The 12,146-nt window shown below is 49.7% G+C and overlaps 1 protein-coding gene across 4 annotated transcripts in view; it reads left to right on the top strand.

Moving 5' to 3' along the window:
- The window catches only part of Adcyap1r1 (ADCYAP receptor type I), a 52,713-nt gene that overhangs the window by 21,314 nt on the left and 19,253 nt on the right, over positions 1–12,146 (top strand). For all 4 annotated transcript variants that reach the window (XM_036182586.1, XM_036182583.1, XM_036182584.1 and 1 more), the window contains exons 4-11: positions 602–709; positions 3,237–3,257; positions 6,846–6,955; positions 7,436–7,533; positions 7,947–8,079; positions 9,230–9,383; positions 9,724–9,784; positions 10,387–10,456. In XM_036182586.1, coding sequence (XP_036038479.1) covers positions 602–709; positions 3,237–3,257; positions 6,846–6,955; positions 7,436–7,533; positions 7,947–8,079; positions 9,230–9,383; positions 9,724–9,784; positions 10,387–10,456 — 755 coding nt within the window. The remainder of the gene's footprint in view (positions 1–601; positions 710–3,236; positions 3,258–6,845; positions 6,956–7,435; positions 7,534–7,946; positions 8,080–9,229; positions 9,384–9,723; positions 9,785–10,386; positions 10,457–12,146) is intronic.

Below are 12,146 nucleotides of genomic sequence, written 5' to 3' on the forward strand. Positions count from 1 at the left end.
AGTGTGTGTGTGTGTGTGTGTGTGTGTGTGTGTGTGTGTGTGTACTTGTATGTGGCATGTGGTTGCTATTTGCCATTATTATCATCTGATTGCAATACCTAATAAAAATAATTTAAGAAAGATTTATTTTAGCTCACAGTTTCAGGAGTTCTGTTTGTGGTTGGGAAGGCACACTAGAGTAGCTCAGCTCATGTTATGGCGCCCAACAAGCAAAGAAATGGGGAATGCTAGCACCCCACTAACTTTCTCCTTCCTCACTTTATTTTGCCCAGGATACCAGCCCACCCACAGGTAATACCACCCACATTCAGGGTGGATCTTTTCTCCTTAGTCAATCCTCCCTGGAGATGCCCTCACCATCACCAGAAGAATGCCTCACCATCTCTTAGGTGATTCTAAGTCAAGTCAAATTGATATTGAAAACTAGCTGTTTCAGAGGGGTGTATGTGTGTACACATCTATAGTATGTGTTGTGCCTAAGTGTACCTGCATATGTGGGATGTGTATGGTGTGTTTGTGTCTGGTTGTGGTATGTGAACACTTTGTGTGCATGTTGTATGAATACGGCTAGGCACACTCTTATGGTGCCTCTCTCCTCCAGGTTGCCCTGGCATGTGGGACAATATCACATGTTGGAAGCCTGCTCAAGTAGGTGAGCTGGTCCTTGTAAGCTGCCCCGAGGTCTTCCGGATCTTCAACCCAGACCAAGGTAAGTAGAGCCCAGAATCTCTCCAGCTGTGTTGATGTAGCCTGCAATCCACACAGCCATACCCCTGCCTGGAGCTCAGCTTCAAGAACTCAGCTGCCTGGTGGGCACATGGCAGATGGCAGACAGGATGGGATGGCATCCTCCACGCTGGTATAGGGCATGGAGACACTTCTCCAACATAGCACTAGGGCCAGGTATGCATTGTCAGGTGAGTGTCCTGGTAGGTGAGAGCAATCTGGGCTATGGCAGCTCTACTGCTTACCCCATTAGGGACCTTCCGTAAGGCAGACCATCCCTCAGGTTTCTGGTCTAGCAGATGGTAATGTGACACAGTGGCTGTTTCCCAAGTGGTCTGTAGGGATAAAGTGAGGTCACTTACAGAGATGCAATGTAGCACAGCACCCAGTGCATTTTGCATATTCAGTAGTAAAGTTAGCTGACATCCTCCCAGTCACCACGATGATGCCGTAACCATGGAGACGTCTCAAGAGGCCTGGAGGAATATATGCGTGGAGTGGTAGGACCAAATACCCACAGGCAGAATGGGAGTATAAAGATGGCTGACAGACACCTGTGCCCACATTCTTCAACATCTTGATGTGGGCAGGTACCCAATCCTCCAGCCTGCCAGTCAGTCTGCCAGCCCACCCACCAGCATACACATTTGCTAAGCAAAACATGTCCCAGGGCCTTACTGCCCTCAGATGACTGTGAGGATTCGGGGAAGAGGAGCTGGAGTCCTGCTCCTCTAACCCCAGCTGACCAGGACACAAAGGAAAGTAGTCTATGACGTGTGGACACTGGCTTCAGAGATATGTGTGTGATGGCCTGTCATAGTTAGGGTTTCTATTGCTGCAGTGAAACACCATGACCAATAAGTAAGTTGGGGAGGAAAGAGTTTATTTGGCTTATACTTCCACATTGCTGTTTCATCGCCAAAGGAAGTCAGAACTGTTACTACTCAAGCAGGCCAGGAATCTGGAGCAGGAGCTGATGCAGAGGCCACAGAGGAGGTGCTGCTTACTGGCTTGCTTCCTATGACTTGTTCAGCCTGCTTTCTCACAGAACCCAGGACCATCAGCCCAAGGATGGCACCACCCACAATGAGCTGGTCCTCCTCCATCAATCACTCATTAAGAAAATGCCTTACAGCTGGATCTTATGGAGGCATCTTCTTAATCGAGGCCTCCTCCTATCAGAAACTTCTGGTTTGCATATCCAGTTGACAGAGGACAAGCCAGCACATAGCCCGTGCCTGGAAACCAAAGCTGGGTGGAGGGGTCTGTGGAGCTCACATACCATGTCTGCTTATGGTCTCTGGTGCCCCCAAAATGATGGGTAGAGTTCCTGGGGCCAAACTGGGATCCCATGGAATGGTCACTATGATATTGGATACAGAAATGTGAACCAGGGAGCAAGGAAATACTCTGCCCAAAGACAGAACCTCAGTGTGCCTGACTTTGTGGAGGGGATGTCAGGCCTTGTCAGCGGGAGGGGGGGCACAGCCAATAAATTGTCTCTACCCTGGCTTGCAGGAGGAGGGGAGAAAGAGTGGTATTCATTGGGGTCCTGAACCTCCATCTTGGGCTTCCCATCTAGAGCACAGAGAAGGTGGGGTTTATCTATATATCCCTCCTCTCTTTATCCCACATCTTTCCACCTCCTGCTAGCCAAGAAGCTGGTTTCTGAATGTTCCCATTCTGAGGGTTTGGAGACTGGCTGTGCCCCAGAGCAGGCCAGAGGGTAAATTTTGGAGGAGGCTCTAGGCAGAGAGGCAGAGTGAATGGAGAGAAGATGGAGGCTGTCAGGGACAGGGCCTGACTCCTAAGATTTATTCCCATGGAAGCCAGCTTAATCACTTCCTCCATGTGCCCATTGCTTTATTTCAGTTAGTTATTTGAAGCTTTTGGAACATCCTCCCTAGGCAAAATTCCAGCCACAAAACCTTTTTTTTTCCCCTACAGTAGCAACCACAAGAGGTGACAGGAACAAGGGTAAAATGATTTCCCTCAGCTGCACCCGCCGGGAGCAGGGAATGTTATTTACACCTGGCTCTTAATGGTTCATTAAAGCAGGGCCTTTAGCACCTCTGTTCACAAGCCTGGTAGTGAGACCTGCCCTCCCCACCGAAGGGAAGGGAGTGATTTGCAGTCTCTCTCTGCCTTCTCATTCCTAGGAAGCTCAGTGACAATGGTGTTGGATAGGCCTTCAAGAAGTGCTGGCTTTGTGGGAGGAGCCCTGGCCAATGCCTCCCCTTCCTCCTCCTGTACTGACCTGGAGGTGGAGTTAGAGGCTTCCCTGAGTTTGCTAGGTCCTAGCATGGGATCCTCAGGCCTTCAGGTCCCTAGCAGGGCTCTCTCAGAGTTGGGGGCGGGGTGGGGAGAGAGTGGCCTGTGGGAATAGACCTTATTTCAGCCCCTATACACCTCTGCATTTGTATTCATATTCATGTTCTCTCTCTCTCTCTCTCTCTCTCTCTCTCTCTCTCTCTCTCTCTCTCCCTCCCTCCCTCCCTCTCGCTCTCCAGTCTGGATGACAGAAACCATAGGTAAGACAACCCTTGGGAAGACAAACAGAGCAAACAGAGTTCCATCTGCCTAGAGGGAGCCCAACCTTAGGAGATTCAATGGCCCTGAGTGCTGGAATGATGGTCAGGTTGGGTAGCATGCAGGACAGGCCCATCAGGGACCAGTTTCTTTCCTCCTCCCCATAATCTGGCCATCCTGGAGGCTAGGAGAGATGGAAGACACAGTGGCTGGCTTCAAGGCCTTTCCAAGCTGGGTCAGGAGTTTGAGTCACCAATGGCGGGGTTGGACACCAAGTCCATCTGTGTGCATGGTGCATGCATCTTCCTACATGTGGCCTGGTCCTGTTTGTGAGTTCATGTAGATACTGTCATCCCAGCAGTGGGGAGGTGGGGACGTACCTACTAAGCAGGAGAACAGAAGATAATTCGAGGCAGATTATGTAGAAGGACAGGGGAGAGGTCAGGGCAGGCTTCCTGAGGGAGGTGGCACTTCGGCTTAGAGATGGATTTTGAAAAGTTGAGAGGAAATGGGGTTAACTTCTAGGTCATCCTTAGACAAATATGAGAATAAAAGTTATGCAGTTGGGAGAAAATTACAGATAAACATTTTGGGTTTCCGGAGGTCCTTTTGGTGAGAAACAGACTTGGAACAGCAGTGGGAGATGAACTTCAAAAGAGAAACCCCAAGCCCCAGCCTTATCCACTCCCCTCCCTCACCCTAGAGGCTCTCTGGTGTGGACCAAGCCGTGGACCACTCTGAGCTTCCTAGCCACGCAGCTGCCACCCTTGTGAGATCAGTGTTGCAAGAGGCTGTGTGCCACAGGGGTGTGCATCTGCTAAGTGAGAGTGAGCCTCTAGATCCCAACGTCACTTGCTGCAGACTGGCCACCCTCAGACTTGGGTAGTGGGGCCAGTTGATAAATGCAGTATTCTGACCCGTGTTTGTGTTTTGGCAAGGGATTCTGGTTTTGCCGATAGTAATTCCTTGGAAATCACAGGTGAGGGAGGAGCTTTGGGCTGGTGAGGGTAGAGGGCAGCTGCTGTGGGATCCCTGACCTGCTTTATAGCTAGACTTTATCCTCTGTGTGGTCTTGAGCGTGTGGCTTCTCCGAGAAAGCTGTGTGTTGTCTCCTTGGAAGATACCACTTAGGTCCCCAGAGAGAAGATGGTACATTCATCATGCATATAATCCTGTGCTGTCGGGGAGCTATGGGTGTCTTGAAGCCCCTTTGTGTATTGTGAATGTGGAGCCTCTGGATTATAAAGTCTTTGGTGGCTTTGAATCTCCCACAGAGGTTCTCAGACTTCAGCTTTGCACTCCAGTCACCTGGGTGGGGTCAAGCCATGTGCCACTGTGAGCATCACCGGCATACAGCCGCAACCCTTGTGAGACTGGAGCTGCAAGAGGCTGTGTGCCAGAGGGATGAATGATGGCCGAGTGAGATGCAGCCTACCTGTCCCCTTCCTGCTCTCTGCAGACTTGATAAGGTGCAGATTCTGGGGTTTCACCCCAGTCTCTTATGTAACCAGGTGAAGCAGGGCCAGATGCATAGCCAACCAGTCTCCAGGTGATAAAGTGGGGCCCTATCGGGGAGCGTGCTATGCTCCTACAGCATTGCCAGAGCAAAACAGCCTGGGGAAAGAGATGCTGTCACTGAGATTTTGACAATCTGGAGAGCACTCCGTCTTCCAGAGATTTCTATCAGAACAATATTCACAGAACAATTTTGAGAAGAAAAAGGTTTATGTTTTTCTGAGCCTACATCATGTTATTAAAATAAAGAGGGAAAATAAAAGACAGGAAATGGCTTTTCCCTCTAGGAAGCTGTTTTTAAAAATTGATTTTCACATCCCCATGCACCCTTTGTCCCTTTCCTCTTCCTACCTCTGTGAGACAGGCAAGGCAGAGTTAACCAACGCCCAGAGAGGGCAGTGGCGTGGCCATCTGGCTCCCAAGGGAGACGCGGGGAGGCAGTCAGATTTTCTCAGCAGTTCAGGAGCCTTTGCAAGGAGGTTGCCAGCAGCAGCCTGAGACACATTTTTCTGAAGAGGAGACAGTCTGGTGACATCACTAAGAGTGAAGTCCCTGGCCTGGTGGACTCCCTTGGCTTGTGTCACAGGCGTCAGAGAAGCTGTGGAGACACTCCCATTCTGGGCAGATTGTTCTGAGCAGAGTCCCTGCTCCACCACGCCTCCCGGCCCCCATTCCTCCAAGTCCTAGAGAGGGGTATGTCTAACCCTCTTGGCTGAAGGCAACTGGCCTTACACCTTCCAAGTCTACCAGCAAGAACAGGATGCTGGATAGAAAAGTGGGGGGGGGGTCTTTCCCACTCCCCTCTGCATTGACTCTGTACTGACCCACCACCTCCTCATGGAGCTCCCTAGAGGCCACCTTGATCACAGCGGACAGGATCCTTTCCAGCAGTGTACACTCCAGACTCCTTCTCCACTGTGCTCTCTTACCATCCCCAAGTCACTCACTGGTCTCTGAAACCCATAGACAGACTGTATCAGCGACTGCAGGATGAGGCCCCAGGATGTATGCTCTACCAAGCCCACTAAGTGAGCAGGGGTATACAACTAAAGTGTGAAAATCTCCCTTCTGTCTCTGGGGATTAAAAACCACCCCAGATTCTGGTTCTGTCAATGTTTCCTAAGAGATGGGTAACTCTTCGGCTGCCAGCTAGGGACAAGTGTCGTCTGGTGATAGCTAGAGGGAAAGGCCTACTTACCTTTGCTTCCCTGGACTTTAGAGTCTCTCACAGGCTCAAAACGACATGACGTCATTCAAGGCTGAAGCCACCCACTCACATGAGAAATAGCCTACACGCTGCTTGCTGCTTCGCAGGTAGCAAACGCCTCTTTCAGCAGCCGTGACTGCTCTGTCCCTCCAGAATCCCACACAATGGCCTTAGGGTCGATCCAAAGAGAATGAATGCACACTGATGACAGGAGACAGACTACAAGACTCTGAAAGGCAAAAACAAAGCAGCAAAACAGCAATGGCAAAGGCCCACCGAGCCCTGTACGGGTGGAAGCAAGAAAGAGTATGCCTGGGCTTGCTAAGTAACGGTAAAGCCAGGTGCCCATTGGTGGGAGATGTTCCAGCTTCTGGGAGGCCCAGAGCTCTGAGTTCAGCTGTGCCCAATCCCCACGCCACAGTCACCCAAGGAGGTCTTGGACACACTGGATGCCTTGTTAGGGTCCCTGGGGTTGGGGATGATATTGAGGGTGGGTTTGGAAGCAGCATTTGTGACCAGTCTCTAGGTGGTTCTGCACATTGACCTTTTGAGAAGTGCTGATCCGGGGCCCCAGGGGCAGGCTCCAGATCCTCTTCTGGTGAGTGTTTGGGAATATTTCAGGAGAGATACAGGCATGCTGGATTCTTGGTTCAGGGATCAGGTTGCTCATTCATGCATCCCTCCCCTCACCCCGGCCTCTGTTGTAAGTGAAGGATGAGTGTCAGTCTTCAGCAAGCACTCGACCTTGTACCTTCTAGCTCGAGCCTCCAGTTGAATATGTGGGTTTTCAGGAATTCCCAGTATGAAATCGTTCCCAGGGTCATTTAAAGCCATTCGCCTACCTTGCTTAGTTTTCTGTTCTCTGCAGACATGGGGGTCGTGGGCCGGAACTGCACTGAGGATGGCTGGTCAGAGCCCTTCCCCCATTACTTTGATGCTTGTGGGTTTGATGACTATGAGCCCGAGTCTGGGGATCAGGTAAGTCAGATGGTGGGTTAGTTCTGAGGAGCTCGGGGCTCTGGGTAGCACTCATGAGCACCTGCTGTATACTGAGCCTGAAGCATGGAGGGTAGGATGTTCATTCACCCTGCTGGGGCTCGGTCCCACCAGAAGTCCCCTCAACCCTGGCTACTTTTTCCAGGACACTGCTTTCCGTGTAGCCCAGCAATTGAGGGGTTAATGCTGGGCCTAGCGAGGAGTCTCTTCCGCCCTTCAGGCAGCTGAGGCTGCTTTCTGTTCTTACCAACCAGGGCCCTTGTCTTCAGTACATTCTGAACAGGTTTAGAGTACAGACCATTTTCAGAGGGGAGCAGGTGTCCAGCCAGGAGTGGAGAGATGGCAGAGAGGCGGGGGAGATGTTGGGCCCACAGGTGGGCAGGCCCTGGTCCGGGACACTGGGTGTGGGTCCGAGGGGGGCAGGCTGGTTCCAAGTGGAGCATGTCCTGTGCCCTGCTCCAGGATTATTACTACCTGTCGGTGAAGGCCCTCTACACAGTCGGCTACAGCACTTCCCTCGTCACCCTCACCACTGCCATGGTCATCCTGTGCCGCTTCCGGTGAGAGCCCAGTTGTGTTTCAACCACCACTGTCCATCCTGCTCTAAGGGCTCACCTCTCATCGTTCCCGGAATGCCCCTTGGACGGCAGGCCTTGTCCCTAGCACAGCAGATGGGAAGGTGGACTGAGAGAGCATTTCCAGAACCTCGCAGTTGGGCAGGGTCCCTTCTGGGAACCCCCTTTGCTTGCTTTAATCTCCCTGGTCTAGGTGGAGAGGCTGTATGTAGGAGGGAGATGTCTGGCCAGCAGATGACCAGATGACCAGGGTGGGGAAGGCAGAGGATTATCGAGGTGGGAGAAGAGGGTGGTCTAGGAGAGGGACCCCATTAAGAAAAGCAGCCCCCCTTCCCCTCCGCCCTGGTCCCCCAGGAAGTGAAATGCAGTTTATGGCCTCTGCATCCTGGTTCACGCAGGAAACTGCACTGCACTCGCAACTTCATCCACATGAACCTGTTCGTGTCCTTCATGCTGAGGGCCATCTCCGTCTTCATCAAAGACTGGATTCTGTATGCCGAGCAGGACAGCAGTCACTGCTTCATCTCCACTGTAAGCGAGCCGAGCAGCCCAGCCACCCCGGGACTCCGCCCTGCTAACACCCTACAGGAGAAGGAAGGCCTTGTCTCAGGTCATGTGGAAGCTCAGGAGCTATGGAGTGGTTACTGTAGCCAGTGCATGACTTTACTCCCCGCCAAAACATAGTCAGGCCTGTGGTGGGATGTTTGTACACTGTGGGCAGGTGTATTACTGTGACTGGTATAATAAAAAGCTGAATGGCCAATAGCTATTCAGGAGGTATTGGCAGGATTTCTGGGGAGAGAAAGGAAGAGGAGGAGGAATCAAGGCACAGAGGAGATACCAAGGAAACATGGAGAAGGCCATACAAAATAAAGAAAGATTAAAAAGCCATGTGGTAAAACACAGATGAACAAAACCAGGTTAATTTAAATTTTAAGAGCTAGTGGGACAGCCTAAGCTAAGGCCGAGCTTTCGTAATTAAAATAAGTCTCTGAGTTGTTATTTGTGAAAAATCCAGCTACACAGGCCCTGAGCCTGGACCTTGGGCCAGGAAGGCCACATGAGAATGAGGCTTAGGCAGGGCTTGTCCAGTCCTTTGCTATGTAACCAGTCAGGTGGAAATCTGTGTGCCAGCCGTCCAGGGTCTTTGCAGATGCCTTCCCAAGCACAGATGTGTGAAGGAGGTGTATGCAGAGAACTGGGCTAAGAACAGACTAGGCTTGGGGGCTTCACTGGGAGGGCATGTTTTGAGGATCTGTTTGAGAAGAGATTTCCCAGGGCCAGGATGTGTGTCCCTACCTGTGATGTGTCCAGATCCTCATTTTGTAAGCAGTCTCTTGTGGGGGCTGCTGGTTGCTTCTCTTCCTACTTGCCTGACCTGCAGTGCTGGGTAAGGGATGAGAGGGTGGGAAAGGGGAGCTTGGTACTTTAGCCTATTATCACTTGTCCTTGTACACAGCATTTTCCTGGCTGGACAGGTTATCCTGAGTTCTAGGATGCTGTGTATTTTGCTTTCTCCATCCAGGAATGCCCATAATCTTAGGTCCTTGGGATACCTGAGGCTTAGTGTGCCAGTGCCGACAGGCCTCAGGATTTCCCCTTGTTCTGCGGAGCTGGGTTTCAGGATTTACCTGGGGGCGGCAGGGCAGAGAGATCAGCTTTCCTCTGGCTGTCTCTGTAGGTGGAATGCAAAGCTGTCATGGTTTTCTTCCACTACTGTGTGGTGTCCAACTACTTCTGGCTGTTCATTGAAGGCCTGTACCTCTTTACACTGCTGGTGGAGACCTTCTTCCCTGAGAGGAGATACTTCTACTGGTACACCATCATTGGCTGGGGTAGGTCACTGGCTGGGTCTGGATGGCTCAGCCTCCTACTCAGTTGTCTTTGGTCCCAAGCTTTAGGAAACATCAGGTAACAGAGCCCTCACTAGGCTGTGGGCTACTTGTTAATTCTTAGAACCATTTTATTTTTTACTTCCTTCCGGTGGGACCCCATTTGCTATGGGAGAGCTATACCCAGGAATCATCTTGGGAGACCAGATGGCCTGAAATTAAGAAAAATGGGAAGTATGAGAAGAAGCTAGAGATGAGGGACAATGGGACCCCCAGGAATTGCCCTCACCCCCCAGGCTAAGAGTATCCTGGGCAAATTGGATTTCCTTTTCTTGATCTCCAGGGACCCCTACTGTGTGTGTGACCGTGTGGGCTGTGCTGAGGCTCTACTTCGATGATGCAGGGTGAGTACAGCTGAGAGTATGGAGTACATTTTCAGGCACCTGGCTTCCCACAAACTCCCCAATGTATTGTTCTGAACAAAACCCAGCCCTGGGCAGCACCTGAGTCCTCACCCCATGTGATCAGTCCCATCTCAGTCCCTGACCAAAGTCTGGTCTCAAGTTCCTCCTCAGCCTTCACCCCTGTGATTAGCCTTGTCTTAAGTGACAGTCCAGCAAGAGAATGGGTACATTTCTGATCCCATCTGGTTTGGGGAGACTCTGAGCATCTGGTGGGATCCTTTGGAGAGAGGGAGGAAGAATGTCAGAGGTGAGGTTACTCTGCACTCCAAGGTTACCCTAAGGATCCCGGAACTGAATGGGAGACATGTCCTTTTCAAGGATCCCACTGTGACCCTGATTCTTGGGCTCCAGTCTCTTCCATGACAGAGGAGCAGAGGGGGGAAAAACAAACCTTGGGTGAGGGGTATTCTTCTAGCTAGCCCACCTCTACTTTCAGATTGCCCTGGTCAAGGGATACCGGGGGAGAAAAGTACAGGCCCCCAGCTAGTCATGTGATGTTCTGCAGGGTCTGTTATGATTTCTCCTCTTTGCCCGTCTTTTAGCTGCTGGGATATGAATGACAGCACAGCTCTGTGGTGGGTGATCAAAGGCCCTGTGGTTGGCTCTATAATGGTGAGTATCCTTGGAACAAAGAGGGAAGGGAGAGACAGACAAAGAGAATACAGGGAAGGGAAAGATAAGCTCTGTCACAGCTGTATTATATGCTGTAACACTGGCACACACATTATTAAGTTATTCTAGTGTTATTCCATTTTTAATTATTGTGAAAGGTGCTACTAGGAATAATTTTATGCATGATTTTGAGCATTTGTAAGTTTTTCTTTAAAATGAATCTCTAGAGGTGGAATAGTTGGTCAAAAAGGTATACATTTCACATTTCAGATCCTTCACCATTTTGCAAAAATGCTTTAACAAATCACATCCCCTCTGGTGCCTTTGTTCCCCAGATACTCCCTATACCTGCAGGACCAGTCATTTGATGGTGCAGAGTCCTGTGGAGGGTGACACTGGCTTCGGGATGGAGCGTCTGTTTCTCTATGTTGTTAGTGGGCACGCACTTCTGAACAGTTTTTTGGTGGCTTGTACTTATTTTGGACATTCCTGTGAACTTCTCTTGTTCAGTTCTCTGGCAGCTTGTCCTTCAGATCACTTGAGGAGCAATGCCATCTCCTTGCTACTTTGTCATGTTTCCAGGCCGGAGTGACTTCCGTGCATTGGGATCCTCAGGCTTCATCTTTATGATCCCAGCCTTATTTCTTGTTTATGGAGGATTTCCATCAGCTTAAGCTATACAACCAATCTCCTCTTAATCGCTTCACGACACAGTTGTGGTTTAGATTTTCAATGTATCTTTAAGAAATGTATTTTTTTTTGTCTTTTTGAAAATGCTATTTATTTTTCTATGTTTATATTTTTGAAAGCTGCACATTTCCAATTTCCATCTCCTTACAGAATCTTACATGTTGGAAAGTTATTTATCACAAACACCTATGCACTGTGAATTGGAGAGCCTCACATTTGTGCTACTCATATGCCAGCCTAGATGGCTGTGCCCGATGCTGTGACCCTGGATGTTTTACCGCCTTACATGTTAACTTCTTATTTGTTCTGTTGAACATTTCTCACACATTCAGTTAGTCAGGTAGACTTTTGAATATCCTCGTTAAGTTGTAAGAAAAGATCTGGTGGAGGTCTGCATTGAATTATGTACCGATTTGAAGGAAAGTTGATTTTCTCCAAGAACACAGCAAAATTCCCTGTCTGCCCAGTCTTTCTTGCTGTCATTTGCTTACTTTGAGGCATCCACAGCCTGGGCCTTGGTTGAGTCTAGAGATCTTTCCTTCATTGTAGTGTCTGGTGGTGGAGATCTGGTAGATCTTTCCGTCCCTGTAGTATTGGGGCCATATAGGGAAGTGATCAGTTTTTGTGATTTCTTGGCTTTGTTACATTTTTGAATTCTCTTATGAGTTTAATCCCTTTTATTTGCTTCACATGGGGTTTCTACATGGAAAATTATGCAACCTGTAAATGAAAACAGCTTTTTCTCATCTTTTCCAATATCTGTTCCTTTTATTCCTTGTTTTTATGGAGGACAATGTTTGCTCTAGTCTTTGGCAGCTGTCTTGCATGCAATTGGGCAAGGGTTTCTTCCTGGCTGGCTTCTGTGTGTGTTGTTATGAAGCTGAGCATGGGTATTGCATTTGATCACATGTGCTGAAGAGATCATGCCCTATGACAGAATAATAGTATAATACACTAGTCCAATTTTTCTCTAGTTCTAGGGATGTATTTGGCTTTAAGC

Source organism: Onychomys torridus, chromosome 3 (genome assembly GCF_903995425.1).
Source record: "Onychomys torridus chromosome 3, mOncTor1.1, whole genome shotgun sequence".
NCBI classification, from domain to species: Eukaryota; Metazoa; Chordata; class Mammalia; order Rodentia; family Cricetidae; genus Onychomys; species Onychomys torridus.